The following is a 13,005-nucleotide window of genomic DNA, read 5'->3' on the forward strand; positions in this document are numbered from 1 at the left end:
ACGCGGAAAAAAGATACGAATATTCACATATGAAAACCTTACAAGGAAAGTTATTTGTAGAACTGGTAATGCGAAGCCTTGAGGAGAATGTTTCGAAGCCCACCAGCTGTGGAAGCGATTGTAAGAAAGAAGCCTACTCCTATGCAAGCCTGAAAAGTTTATAAAATCAAAGGTGGAAAATCTACTTATTCAATTTTACCATGTTCGCTAGCCATGGCAATCCCAATGTTCTGGGCTTGCGAAGAATTTGCCAGATGATACAAGGTAGCTGCAACCAAGAAGAACATCTCTTTGTAAATAGCAATTTCCTCAAGTTCAAAAGTACCAGGAATGTTGTTGGGACGAAGGCTATTCCCCCAACAAAAGCGAGCAAATCGTCAAAGAAAGGAAATGTCACAGCAAGAAAGCATGTAAATGCTGCAAAAAAATATTTTTTTTTAAAAAAAAACCTTCAGATTTGAAGCTAAGAAGAAGTTACTTACCAACGTAAATTGATCGAACAAGTAATCTAAGATTGATCCCTCCATTAACCTTCCACAGGTTTGTGAGAAGCATTTCCACATTGTCAAACAGCGGCATTGCGAAGATCTGAAAATCCAAAACTATGAAAACCAAGAAGTTCGATCTTTAAGAAAAGAAATGGCTAACCTGAAAGCCACCACACATATGCGTCACCACCATTGCATTTCCTAGTGCGACGAGCCAAACAGGCTTGTCCAGAATCTCAAGGACGTGCATGTCATGGTTCTTTTGATTCCCAAAAACGTAATACCCGACCAGGGCATTTGGGAAATAACACAAGATGGTCATCGTGTAGGCCAGGAGAGCTCCATTCCAGGCCGAGATCTTGGAGGGTCTCTCAATGGTGGAAGGAATAGTGGCCTGGATCTCAAGAACGATATTGTGTCCCGCAAATGCAAACGAGATCTGGCCCAGCGAGCTAAACACCCTGAAAATAACATCCGCAGTAGAAGTTGCTTTTGGAAATTCATAGCTGACTGTGGGGCTTCGTTCACGCATTAAGGTGGCGACCCAAGCAATTGTGGAGTAGCTGTTCTTGCATGATAAAATCAAAATCAAGAGAAAAGTTGACAAAAAACTTTGAAATCTACGTACCCGAGAGACATGAAAGCGGCAATAATCGAAACCCAGGTGATGGAGGTGAAATGTGGAAGCTGCGAGAGGAGAAGCTGGACTGATGCAAACGCCATGATGCAATATCGCAGCTCCCAGTTACATGAAGAGTCTTGAATTGGGCAACCATAGAGAAGGCTGTGGATCTTCCGGATGGATTTTCCAGCGGTGAGGAGGTAGACGGTGTCGACACCGATCTCGACGAGCATTTGCATGGGTACCACAATCCAGAGCCCGAGCTTCTTTCCGAAAGCCCTCTGGCCCAGCTCATGGTATCTGTCCATGCGTTTCCCATCGAGCTCGTGGAGCTCGATCATTTGCCACATTGTGCTGAGACTTATGACGCCGATAACGCACAGCACGAAAATCCCTGGAGCCCTGGAAAACCAAGGAGGTCTTTGTTAAATGGCACTAAATAGTATTCACAAGTAAAAATATGTTACCAGCTTAAGTCGACCATAGCTGCGTGGAGCGAAAGAACTCCAGCTCCAATCACGGCAGTGATGTTGTGGACCGCCGCATACCACCATTTGGAGGTCCAGGAATCGTTGATCGATAGCCATGACCGCCACACTTCCTGCCACAAACCACAGCCAATCTCTCACACAAACTTGGAGAAAAACTAGAACAACAGGCATCTCTAACAAAGACGAAGAACAATCACTTGCCTGGAAACAGGGACGTGAAGGGCTAACTGGGATCGAGTCCGTGCTAAACCCAACTTCCCTCTGGCATTTGGCATTGAAGACCAGAAGTGAGAAAAACAAGAGAGAAATTTGGGGACAAGGACCTTCAAGAGATCGTTGGTGCTACTCCCATTTTCTATTGACAAGGCGGCGCCGTCGAGAGGGTCCTCCATAGCCAAGCGGCAGTGTCGATACTTCCTAGCGAAGGAAGGGCGGAGACCATTTTCTTTCACCTAGAGTCGGCAAAGAGAAAATTCCACGCTTAAAATCCATATTCTATCATGAAGCCTATTTCTTTCTCCGGATTCATCGAAAGATTGTTTGACTCCCTCCCGTGAACATCCAGAGTTTTCTTATACGCGGCACATCATCCTTGACTTCCACAGTATTTTGTCGACACTGCACTATTGCTTATCATTGGTATAGATTCCTTGAAACATAAAAGAAGAAAAAGAAGAAAAATCATTTACCATTTTGTTCCAGGAAACTTTGAAGATCAAGCAGTTCACCACCTTCGCCTGTTGTGATCTCCTTGGTTCCGTCCGGGAGCTTGACGCTTGTTCTCATTCGGGAAGAAACTCTTAGTGGCAATATAACGGGGCCTTGGATTGTTCCATCCCGGCGGAGGAGGGCAGTTCGGCTCCACTGGTCTTCGCAGCATATAGAGCTCCTCTTTCGAGTAGCGTACCACATGATACCCTTTCTTCTCGCTTGAGACAATGGCCTGCTTGAGAAGCTTGATCATGTTCCACTTCCATCCAGCGGGATCAACTGGAAACCCAAAGATCCGGAGGAAAACATCGTATGCCTTGACGCTGTAGATGTCCTTGATGGTCTGGAGAAGCTGCGAGCTCATCTCGCCCGATGGGAACCCGTACCTCTGGTCGAAGTTCGTTGATCTCGTCATACGGAAGAAGCAAATCTGGAACATCACCAGCCTGAGGCCGTCGGCATTTGCCTCAAACGTGTGCTGGAGACGGACCTCCGAGGGGAAGTTGTCCGGCTCCACGTACGCGAGGTATGGCTTCTTCTGCAGGGCCCAGAGGGTGTTCCTGGTGAGAATCTCGCCCAAGAACAGCCCGCATACTTTGTCCCACTCCACGGCATTGGGAGCTACCAGCAAATACGTTAAGAACTCGCCCAGGTCGGGGACGTGATCCTTGCCGCGACACTCGATATTGGAGATGAACGCGTCAACCTTGCGCTGAATTTCCCGTCTCAGGTAATGGTGCTCCCGCACCAGCTTGGAGAAGAGGTGGAACAGCAGGCAGTAGCCTTGTAGTGCCTTCTCCGAAGCGTGGACAACTGTGTGGTTGCTGAGCTCGCTCTTCTGCCGATCGCAAGACTGGACGAGCGTGAAAACCATGGTGTTCATCAGCGCAGGCAGCGTCTGGAGAACCACCGAAATTGGCGCTGCCGAGGCCGTCGGTTTCCTGGGAAAGCTGAGAGCAAGGCTCTTGAGCGAGTCGTCTATCAGCGGTCTGGCACGCTGGAAGTGATCCTCGTCCAGAACCAGCGGGAGGAAGTAATCAAAATCCTCGCCCGTGATGCCCTTCCTCACGCCATGGCTCTTAAACGCCTCGTATGACAAGAGATCAACCGCTGCCACAAAGGGCTTTCCACCGCCGGCCGGGCACGACACTCCAATCCCCAGGACCGTGTCGCTCTCCTTGAAAGTCTTGCGCAGAAAGAAGCAAACCAGCTGCCGGCGCAGCAGCAAGTTCTCCGAGTTGATGAGCTCTTTCACGCCGCTGTAGACCCGAGTCAGCCGTATGGCATCCTGGTCTGAGAGCCTGTCCACGATCTCGAGGCAGCAATCAGCGTCCAGCCTCTCGAAAAGGTTGGGACTCTCCACCAGAGAGAGATGATCATCAAACTCACCTTCAATCATAGCCGGACTAGTGACAGAAGTCGACTCTGGAGCGCTCTTCACACCAGGAAAAGCAACGTTGAATCCACAGTTAGCACACGAGTAGCGCTTCACCCAATCCAATGGATCCAAGGGGTCAAAGCTATGTTCCCTTTGGGAATAGCTCTCCAGCTCCACTGCCTTGCCACCATAGTCCTGCTGCACAAACTTGCTACTAAAGAAGCTGAGAAGCTGGAGAAAGAGGTACTTGAGCAAGTAGCCCGGGGTGTAACCGCCATTGTAGATTTGCCAATGACCGCCCTGAGGATTGTAGTCATACCTCGTGGAAACCGGCTTGAGGATGTCGCAGCAGATGAAGGAGCCGAAGACGTTGGGGTGTCGGACGGGCGTCTGGATGGTAACCTGCGGAGGGCCGTGAGGATAGTCAGCTGGTATGCGGACGTCGAGGTGGAGGTTGACGCCCGCGTAGGGGCCGCTGAGCGGCGAGAGGACGAGGCACATATGGTCGAGCTGGTCGGCATAGGTGCAAACCTGGATGCCCTGGAGCGGCTCCTTGGTCAGCTCCGTGAGGTCGCGCTGGACTCGGACTTGCCATGACTTGGTGCTCATTGAAACCCGGCTACATCCTTGGCCCCGCCGGCTTAAGTATCCAGGATTTCCCTGTCCTCCAAGGATGCAATGTTCTATCTTTAAGTTAGCACGATCCAATTTGGATTTTAATTGCTGCAAAAAGTTTTAGAAGAATGACCAGAAGTTGCCCAGCAAGAGAGGAGTTTTGAAAGAAAACAAAAATTATTTGTTCGCTCAAACATAATGCAAGTCAACATAGTCAATGCAAAAGTTCAAGACTGTTGACTTAGTACCTTGATGATTCTCATCCGGAATGTGGGAGGGCATTCTGGTCCGGAATGGCGAGCATGTGTGATAGCCGTGGAGGGCATTCCACCAATCGCTACACACGGGGATGATTTTGAGTTCTTCAGGATTGCCGCCGCCATGGCAGCAGCCGGCGATCTCCTGCCGGCATTGCTCGATCGTGTGCGGCGCTTCCTCGTCTCTCGCAGGTCCAGGCCCGGAGAAGAAGGAAGTGGTGCTGATTGGAGGGACTGGCCGCGTCGGGAGCTCCACAGCGCGAGCGCTTGCAAGGGTGTGGCCGGATCTCCAGCTCGTTCTCGCTGGACGAAACAGGTATGGATCGGTGATATTGAGGGGCTAGGAATGTGGATTGCCAATGCCAGGGAGAGAGGAGAGGGAATAGCGTCCGAGATTGGGGCTGGAACGAAATTTCGAGCTGTGGATATAGAGGATTTAAACTCGGTGGCACAAGCTATAGAAGGTGAGAGTTTTTTCTTGTTTTGCTTTTGGTCGTTTGTGTGTTTGTGTGTTTGTGTAATTTTTCTCTGAGCTAAATGACTTTGATCCAGGTGCGAAGCTGGTGATCCATTCCGCTGGGCCATTTCAACGCAAAAATCGTTGCACAGTATTGGAGGCCGCCATCGAGACAAAGGTAAGAAAGCGTCCATAGAACTTTGGAGACATATTTACGTGTGTGCTATTATCCAGGTTCCATATATTGATGTCTGCGATGATCTAACTCACGCTCAACTTGCAAAGTCCCTTCACAACAAGGCAGTAGAAGCTGGCGTTCCTGCGATTATCACCACGGGGCTATATCCTGGAGTGAGCAACAGTTCGTTCAGAGAATCTCACATTCCATATGCAAGCATCTAATTGTCTCGCTAAGTTTGGATTTACTGCAGTTATGGCCGCTGAGCTTGTTCGGCTTGCTAGAGAGAGTTCGGCTGGAAGCAGACCTCGAGAGCTAAGGTAAAAAGCTTGGCTCAAAACATTAGAATAAGATAATGCTGCTGAGTTACACTGAACTAAAAACAGGCTGCCAGGTTCTCTTACTTCACCGCGGGATCTGGTGGTGTTGGTCCTACGATTCTTGCAACAAGTTTCTTACTGCTCAGCGAGCAAGTCTTAACGTATAGCAAAGGTTATGTTCTCGTACTGTTGCTTCCAGCATCTCAAAGTTGTCTTTGAATGCACAGGAAAAGTTGTAAAGCTGGACCCGTTTAGTGGGGAGAGGATAGTAGATTTTGGGAAAGCGGTCGGCAAACGTTCCGTATTCTTGATGTAAGTCCATGCAAACAACTTGTGCTTTTGACAGCTTTGTTTTTGCTAGCCAGAAACCTTCCTGAAGTCGTGACAGCGTTTGAGAATTTGAAAGTTCCTACCATAACTGCTCGCTTCGGTACCGCTCCCTTCTTCTGGAACTGGATTATGGGCGCGATTGCAGGACGGGTATTGAGAACTTAATGTATGGCCTTTCTTTTAGTTCTACTGAGAAAGTATGCAGGATTTTCTGAAAGATGATTCCAAAGTACAATCCCTGGCTAAGATTTCAGCTTTTGCAGTACGAATAATTGATCGTTTAGTTGGAGCAAAAGTCTCAATGCGGGTAAAGTTCTAACTTCCCGGACATTATCCTGTAAGTTTGACGGCAAGACATGCAGGTAGACTTGAGCTGCACGGATGGGAAACGAGCTGTTGGACTGTATACTCATCGCAATCTATCCGTGTAAGCAACATTTCCCTCTCCTTACTTTTCTCTCAATTCCATGCTGTTTCATTTTCAGATGCGTTGGTTCGGCTACTGCAGCCTTCGCAGCACCAGTTTTACAAGGCAAAACTCGACCTGGAGTCTGGTTCCCTGAACAGGCAATATCCTTTGCTCATTTCTCTTTTGTATTCTATCACTAGACAGCTTTTCATTCAGGACGAGGCCATTCCTTTTCAGTATCGAGGACAACTCCTCCAGCAGGCGTCAAAAGGAACATCGAGTTTCGTGATGAACAGGTAAGCTATCAGAACGAGAAAATGAGCTTTCTCGTGCTGATGTTACATCGCTGTGCAGGTCACCTTGGATGGTGGAGGGAGATCCTAAAGAGATAGGCTTCGGCATATATCTCGAATGAGACGTCTGAATCTCGTGTTACACATTATTCGGCTCCACAAAGCATTTCAGCTCACAATTGTTGTTCGAAGATAGTGACGTTGATGTCTCACTCCTTACATGAGGAGCCCCGGGACTTCGTGTTAGCAAAGGAAAATGGCAGCTTTTCAGCGACAAGTTTCTCGGTTTGGATTGCCAACGATTTCATCGACAATCTCGAAAAGTTCTGCCCAACTTACAGACACTAAGAGCAAGAGAGTGGTGTTGATAGGAGGCACCGGGCGTGTTGGGAGCTCCATTGCTCGCTCGCTGGCCAAGACTTCTCCGAAACTCAGCCTTGTCCTTGCTGGAAGGAACAGGTACGTGTCTAAAATTGAAGCTCGAGCGAGCTCGTTGAAAAATGAACTTTCAGGGAGAAGGGCGAAGGACTAGCGTCCGAGATTGGAGTTGGAACAACGTTTCAGAGTGTGGACATCGATGATTTCGAGTCGATAACAAGCGCTCTTGATGGTAGTACTATGGTGCACTTTTCGTGTGTGTTTCACGTCGTTCAGGTGCTGATCTGGTAATTCATTCGGCTGGCCCCTTCCAATCCCGGAAGCGCTGCACTGTTTTAGAAGCTGCAATCGAGAAGAAGGTGAGGCAAGTGGAACAAACTCTTGAGCTCATTTTGTGTTGCGCAGATTTCATATATTGATATCTGCGATGATTTATCCCACGCTCGGCTCGCCAAATCCTTTCACGACAAAGCAGTCGAAGCTGGTGTTTCGGCAATCGTCATGTCTGGACTTTGTCCGGGAGTGAGCAATAGTACACTGCAAGTTTTTCTCAGATGGTTGCTCACATGCTCCTCTTGCAGTAATGGCAGCAGAGCTTGTTCGGATGGCTCAAGAAAATGCGAGCAAACCAGAAGAACTGAAGTATGTTCATTTTGTTTCTTCTTCCTTGACTTCGATCACGTGCAGATTTTCTTACTTTATTGCAGGGTCCGGCGGCGCGGGTCCGACTGTTTTAGCCACAAGTCTTCTGCTTTTAAACCAAAATGTGTCAGTTTACAGTCAAGGTAGTCAACCTGCTTGATTTTCAGACTGCAAAACATTTTTAAGCAGGAAAGCTGTTGAAGCTAAAGCCATACACTGATGAGACAAAAGTGGATTTTGGAGATGGAGTTGGCAAACGTTCTGTATTTTGCATGTAAGTCTGCATCTCTATCGTGCAAAACTTTCTGAAGAAGAACGAATTTCTACTTTTTTTATTTCTTCTCAGAAATCTTCCCGAAGTTACTACGGCTCATGAGATTCTAAACATTCCAAACGTAACAGCGAAATTTGGTACCGCTCCCTTCTTCTGGAACTGGCTAATGAGCCAAATTGCGGGAATGGTGAGCACTCTTTCTTCACGAATATGTTATTTCTTTTTTACCAGGAATTTCTCGAAGACTACTCCAAAGTGGAGAGCTTTGCAAGATTGTCCGATCCAGCAGTCAGAGCCATTGATGTTCTTGTGGGAGGAAAGGTTTCGATGCGAGTAAGAAAGACGTGGCTGCTTTTATTCATTATATCTTGGATCTCAAGCTTGCTTCTTTGGTCTACCCGTCACAGGTGGACTTGGATTGCAAAGACGGCACGAGATCTACTGGACTATACACGCATCCAGATCTTTCAGTGTTAAGTAACGTTCCGCATTTGCGCGATCTAAGAACTCATTTAAGCTTCTGGAAAATCTCCAGGTGCGCAGGAGCAGCAACGGCAGCGTTTGTAGTTCCCATCTTGCAAGGCAAAACACTGCCTGGAGTCTGGTTTCCCGAGCAAGTAAGTAGGGGTGTGCTTGCACAGTGAAAAGCTCAAGAAAAGTTTGTCTGGCAGAGAGAAGGGATCCCCATAGAATGCAGGGAAGGCCTTTTGGAGAAGGCATCCACAGGGACGTCAAGATATGCAATGATAGTAAGCTATTATCATTTACATTGAAGGTTTCGTGATTCTAAAAGGCTAATCAAAGCGATACACCATAGCAAAGAGTGGATGGAAATTTAACATCAATCACATTCAACATCTATCATTGAATGGACGCTTTTGCAAAGTAGGCAATCTCAAGCTAAGTTGTGGAGGTCGTAGCTCCGTCCTTGGGATCTGGACTGAGCCTCTTGAATTCCTCCATAGCTTCCTGATACTTTAGCTTCTCAACGCCTGCTTGATTGACGTAAGGCTGCTTCTCCTCGGCGCCCATCTCCTGCCACAATCAAAGAAGTGAGTTCTTGCCTGAATGAATTCAAAGCTCTTTTCCAACTTACGTTCCATTTGCTCGCAACGAGCGCAGTGAGCTCTGCGAACTTCGCTGTTGGCATCTCGGCCTGTAACTTCTTCCGGTATTCCATTCTAAATGTGAAGGTTTGAGACGTGGAACTACAACACAAAATTCTCTTACCCAAACAGGATGTAAGCCGTCGCCGCCTTCTTCGGTTTTCCTGGCTCGGCTGTCTTGGCTTTAGCTTTGCGTGGTGCTTTCTCCGCTTTCATTGCCTGCAGAGATTACTTAACTATATCAACACGCAGAGAGGAAGAGAAACAGAACCTTCTTAACTTCGTCTTCCTTCTCTTTCTGCTTCAGCAGCTCCAAACCACAGACCTTGTCTCTTTTCGCCTTCTCTTTCAGAGCTTGCTCTGCGACAACTTCCTCCTGGAGTCAAAGGAGGTTCAAGTTCTAGAAAGCATGAGCAAAACGTGCCTTACCTGGGCTTTTTTCTTATTGTAAGCCTCCATTTCAGTGAGGTATGTAGCCTTTGCGTCAGTAGCAATCTAGAGAAAAACACAGGAAGGTTTAACTGGAATGGTGAAAGCGAAGTACCTTCTCATAAGGTGCACGTGCTTTTTCATCCATGCTTCGCCATTCTTCGCCAAGTATTTTTCCTATCTGTGAAACATGATAATAAATCGACAAGACCAGCAGAACAAAAAATGTGCTGACCTGTGGGACCTTGAGATTCTCATTCATCAAAGCGGGCCTTCGTTCCTCTGAGTAAGCCATGTAGCCAGTCGTGGGCCTTTTTGGCTTTTCCGGGTCCTTCTCCTTCCTGAAAGAGCAGTATAAGAGCGAATTTTGTGCATCGAACTAAGACAAGTTACTTTTTTGGTTTCGCCTGGGCTTGGATTTCCTGAAACAATCAAGAACAAACAATGTTATCCATCAGCTAAAGAACAAACCACTAGATATCAAACCTTTTTATATTCCATAAATTGGTCCAGAATTTCCTTCGAAAGCTTTCTGTTTTTCTCGTCTTGTAGAAGCTTAAGTGCCTCGGCTTCTCTCTTCTCCTTGCCGACAAGCTGCTTATAGAAAGTACTGGTTAGAATCTAAGACTTGGATTAAGATATACCACCTTCAGGTACTCTTCTTTGTTCTTCTGGTAAATCTCTTCGTATGGCTTCTTCTCCTCCTCCGAAACAGATTTCCAGAGCTCGCCAAAAATGGAGCTCAGCTCTTTAATACCAGCGTTGGGATTTTGCGCGCGCACCTGAGACCAAAGCATCAGCGGATGGAATTTCACCCGAAAATATTGCTTCCAAACCTTCTCACGCTGATCGTTACACCAAAGAAAGTACGAACTAAGAGGCTTTTTAATTCTCTCGGGGTCATTTTTCTTCTTCTTTCCCTTCGAATCGTCGGAGGACTCGTCTGGCAAAGGGATGCTCTACAAAAGCGACGGGGCTGAAGTTAGAACGATGGCAAAAAAGAATCAAACGGAAAAAAAAAAAAAAAAAAAGCAAACCAAACTTACAAGATTTGGCTGGAACTCCTTGACCTTCTCGAGCTTCCTAATCTTCTCCTGGAGCTTCTCATGCTCCTTGCTTTGCATCGCGATGCGATCGTGCTGCTCCTTGATCTTGGCGCCCTGCTCCAGGACGAGTTTCTGGACTTCCTCCTTCTCAAGCCTCATCTTGTTGAGCTTCTGGGTCATCGTCTCCAGCTCCTCCTCCCAGTTCCTGGCACTCTTAAGCCCCTTTCCAGCCGCCCTCATGGGCGGAGACACCGGCACTGGAGCCCCAGCTCCCTCGGCCACATTTTCCTTGTTGGACTCCATCGCCGGAGCTGGAGCTTGGGCGGCTGCCGCTGCTGCCGCGGCTTTCCTGCGGGTAGGCATCTCTCCTGCGCGGCACAGGCACAGATTTTTACACCGATGTGAAAATGGGAAAGGGAACACCTGGGAGAACTATCGGGCAGAACGGTCCTTACCTAAGATCAAACGCCGCAAGAATGGATCCCGCCGCTCGCACGCCGCTTTCTTCCACCAAGGGTTTTATGGTTCTTTGGGCTGGATATAAACGGTCAGATCCTTTTCCCGGTAAAACCGAGCATTTCAAAAACAGTATAGTTTACTTTATAGTTTGGGCGGTAAATTTGAACTACAGCCAAGAATTTTTCTGCCAAAGCCTTCTTACTTAAACTCTTAAACTCTTTCAGGAATAAAATTTTTCATTCATCACACAAGATTTACTGATAGAGATTTGTTGATGAAATTTTTGTGTTTACCACCAAAAATTGCAAGTGGTGACATGACTATTTAACAAAACTAATGTGTCCAACTTCAAATGTCTGTCCAAAATTAGCAAATTCACTAAAATGACTTATCTTTTTCTATGTACTAAATGTGAAGAAGTGGTTCAATTTAATGTTATATAATAACCCTTAGTATATTGTAAGTTTCTCTTATTGTTTATGATGCAAATTTCTCATATTATTCAGAATAAATTACTACACCTAAACATGTTTATAGATTATAAATACAAGATTAATCTAAATGAATAACAACCGTTAGATAGTATAATATTTTAAGTATATCCATTGCTTAAGCAAACTAACTAAATACAACTTACCATCATGAAACCAATGACATTGATAAAAAATAAAGTTTAATTAGTTCAGTATAACTTTGTAGATAACTTCTAGAGCTTAGCCTACTTATTAGAACTTCAAACAAAAATTTCTATCTATCTATCTATTTTTTAGTAGTCTTGTGATGCTTAACAACAAATATAAAACTTTAAATAAGTTTGGAAGTTTATTGTGAGGGTCTTCTAATTCCCTCAATTATATATCTTGGCTTATCTAATAAAAGCCCTTGGAATGAATGTGAACTAAGATAAAATATTCAACATGTAATAGATGTCGAATTGTAGAAAATGCAATACACTAAAGAATTCCAATTTGTGTAAGAAAAGCGTACCTAAATAGGATAACCCAAATAACAGAGAATCCTAATATAAACTTCTCTAACTAAAATCATTATCACTTCTGCAAATACCAATTTCTCATAAAGAAAAAAAGAAATTTAAACAAAAGGGAAAAAACACAAGAAGTTATGAAAATCACTTGGAAGGATTTGGATATAAGATGTCATTTATAAATAATGGGAATAAGAAAAGAAAATAAACTTTAAACTTGTAGTACATGTGGTTTTACCATTTATCTTATGGTAATTTACTATATGATAATCATGAAATAGAACCTAACCCTTCATGTGCCACATGTTATATGCCACATGCCATATGCCATATATCCAAAGGATAATGATGCAGAATAAGTTTCAAAGCCTTGGGCCACTTAACGAAAGAATAGAGCCAAACTCCTAAATATGTAGCCAAAGAGTGAAGGAACTAAAACATAGAGTGACTCCTAAATGTTTAACCCAAGGAACGAAAGGACAAAAGTATGGAGCAACTTAGAACAGTCCTAGAGTATCCAACATCTCAATGCTAGGATCAACACGTAAAAGGAGCCAAATGGAGTTTGGCACTATTTTAGTATACCAATGGCATAATATGAGGATATGGGTATTCCACCAACTAATATGGTATGAAACTGAAGCATGAATATGGGTATATGGGTATTTTGCATCCAACCTGAGTTCGAGATGGAGCCCGAGTCTGACTCTGACATGGTGCATACGGGGAGGAGCCCAGCAGCCCGCACATGCACTAGAACTCCAGCTAGGGATGTGGAGCCGAGCACCCAAGGTAGACCCAAGTTGGATGCAGAGCAAAGACAGACATGCAAGTCGAAACTAGATTATGCCTCAGATTGGTCAACCATGCTCAACATTCCCACTATCTCTATTATACATTTGGAACCCCCCATATCCCCCCCCCCCTTAAAGAACACATGCTTTGGGCTTTCACCCCAAGCCTCCTTTAATACCAAGAGTTAGTCTTTGAAACAAGTTTGAAATTTATTAAATATGGAATGTTCCTAAATTGTAAATTTGGACATTTGGAATTATATTCAAGATAATCTCTACATTCCATAAATATGCCAAATGAGCAAATCTAAACACTTTTTATAAATACAATTAGAAATATATA

The 13,005-nt window shown here is 45.4% G+C and overlaps 5 protein-coding genes across 5 annotated transcripts; 2 read left to right on the top strand and 3 right to left on the bottom strand.

The window, feature by feature from the left end:
* Window positions 1-5: 5 nt before the first annotated feature.
* On the bottom strand, window positions 6-1,772 carry LOC9641432 (lysine histidine transporter 2). The gene is made up of 8 exons (XM_002960896.2): window positions 1,767-1,772; window positions 1,578-1,732; window positions 1,117-1,512; window positions 649-1,051; window positions 483-588; window positions 326-417; window positions 200-268; window positions 6-149 (listed from the first exon to the last, which is right to left on the bottom strand). The coding sequence occupies exons 1-8, from the start codon at window positions 1,770-1,772 to the stop codon at window positions 51-53; spliced, it is 1,326 nt and encodes a 441-aa protein (XP_002960942.2). The 3' UTR covers window positions 6-50.
* Window positions 1,773-2,383: 611 nt separating this feature from the next.
* LOC9641780 lies at window positions 2,384-4,631 on the bottom strand. Its single transcript, XM_002960897.2, has 3 exons — window positions 4,554-4,631; window positions 2,509-4,350; window positions 2,384-2,398 (listed from the first exon to the last, which is right to left on the bottom strand). Exons 1-3 carry the CDS (start codon window positions 4,629-4,631, stop codon window positions 2,384-2,386), a joined length of 1,935 nt encoding a protein of 644 aa, XP_002960943.2.
* On the top strand, window positions 4,629-6,736 carry LOC9641433. The gene is made up of 13 exons (XM_024672817.1): window positions 4,629-4,878; window positions 4,929-5,026; window positions 5,115-5,197; window positions 5,254-5,380; window positions 5,451-5,517; window positions 5,592-5,689; window positions 5,745-5,829; window positions 5,883-5,997; window positions 6,053-6,154; window positions 6,210-6,274; window positions 6,333-6,414; window positions 6,473-6,552; window positions 6,611-6,736. Exons 1-13 carry the CDS (start codon window positions 4,655-4,657, stop codon window positions 6,669-6,671), a joined length of 1,287 nt encoding a protein of 428 aa, XP_024528585.1. The 5' UTR covers window positions 4,629-4,654; the 3' UTR covers window positions 6,672-6,736.
* Window positions 6,737-7,068: 332 nt separating this feature from the next.
* Window positions 7,069-8,659, top strand: LOC112345637. The gene is made up of 10 exons (XM_024672823.1): window positions 7,069-7,286; window positions 7,333-7,459; window positions 7,509-7,569; window positions 7,615-7,712; window positions 7,759-7,843; window positions 7,916-8,030; window positions 8,075-8,176; window positions 8,251-8,315; window positions 8,379-8,460; window positions 8,515-8,659. The coding sequence occupies exons 2-10, from the start codon at window positions 7,429-7,431 to the stop codon at window positions 8,614-8,616; spliced, it is 741 nt and encodes a 246-aa protein (XP_024528591.1). The 5' UTR covers window positions 7,069-7,286; window positions 7,333-7,428; the 3' UTR covers window positions 8,617-8,659.
* LOC9641434 (high mobility group B protein 6) lies at window positions 8,658-10,987 on the bottom strand. Its single transcript, XM_024672805.1, has 13 exons — window positions 10,880-10,987; window positions 10,425-10,792; window positions 10,215-10,337; window positions 10,026-10,160; window positions 9,865-9,972; window positions 9,772-9,800; window positions 9,614-9,719; window positions 9,494-9,559; window positions 9,379-9,444; window positions 9,221-9,325; window positions 9,074-9,168; window positions 8,940-9,024; window positions 8,658-8,878 (listed from the first exon to the last, which is right to left on the bottom strand). The coding sequence occupies exons 2-13, from the start codon at window positions 10,785-10,787 to the stop codon at window positions 8,744-8,746; spliced, it is 1,416 nt and encodes a 471-aa protein (XP_024528573.1). The 5' UTR covers window positions 10,788-10,792; window positions 10,880-10,987; the 3' UTR covers window positions 8,658-8,743.
* Between the last annotated feature and the right edge of the window lie 2,018 nt (window positions 10,988-13,005).

Source organism: Selaginella moellendorffii, unplaced genomic scaffold, assembly GCF_000143415.4.
Source record: "Selaginella moellendorffii unplaced genomic scaffold, v1.0 SELMOscaffold_0, whole genome shotgun sequence".
In the NCBI taxonomy this organism is placed as follows: domain Eukaryota; kingdom Viridiplantae; phylum Streptophyta; class Lycopodiopsida; order Selaginellales; family Selaginellaceae; genus Selaginella; species Selaginella moellendorffii.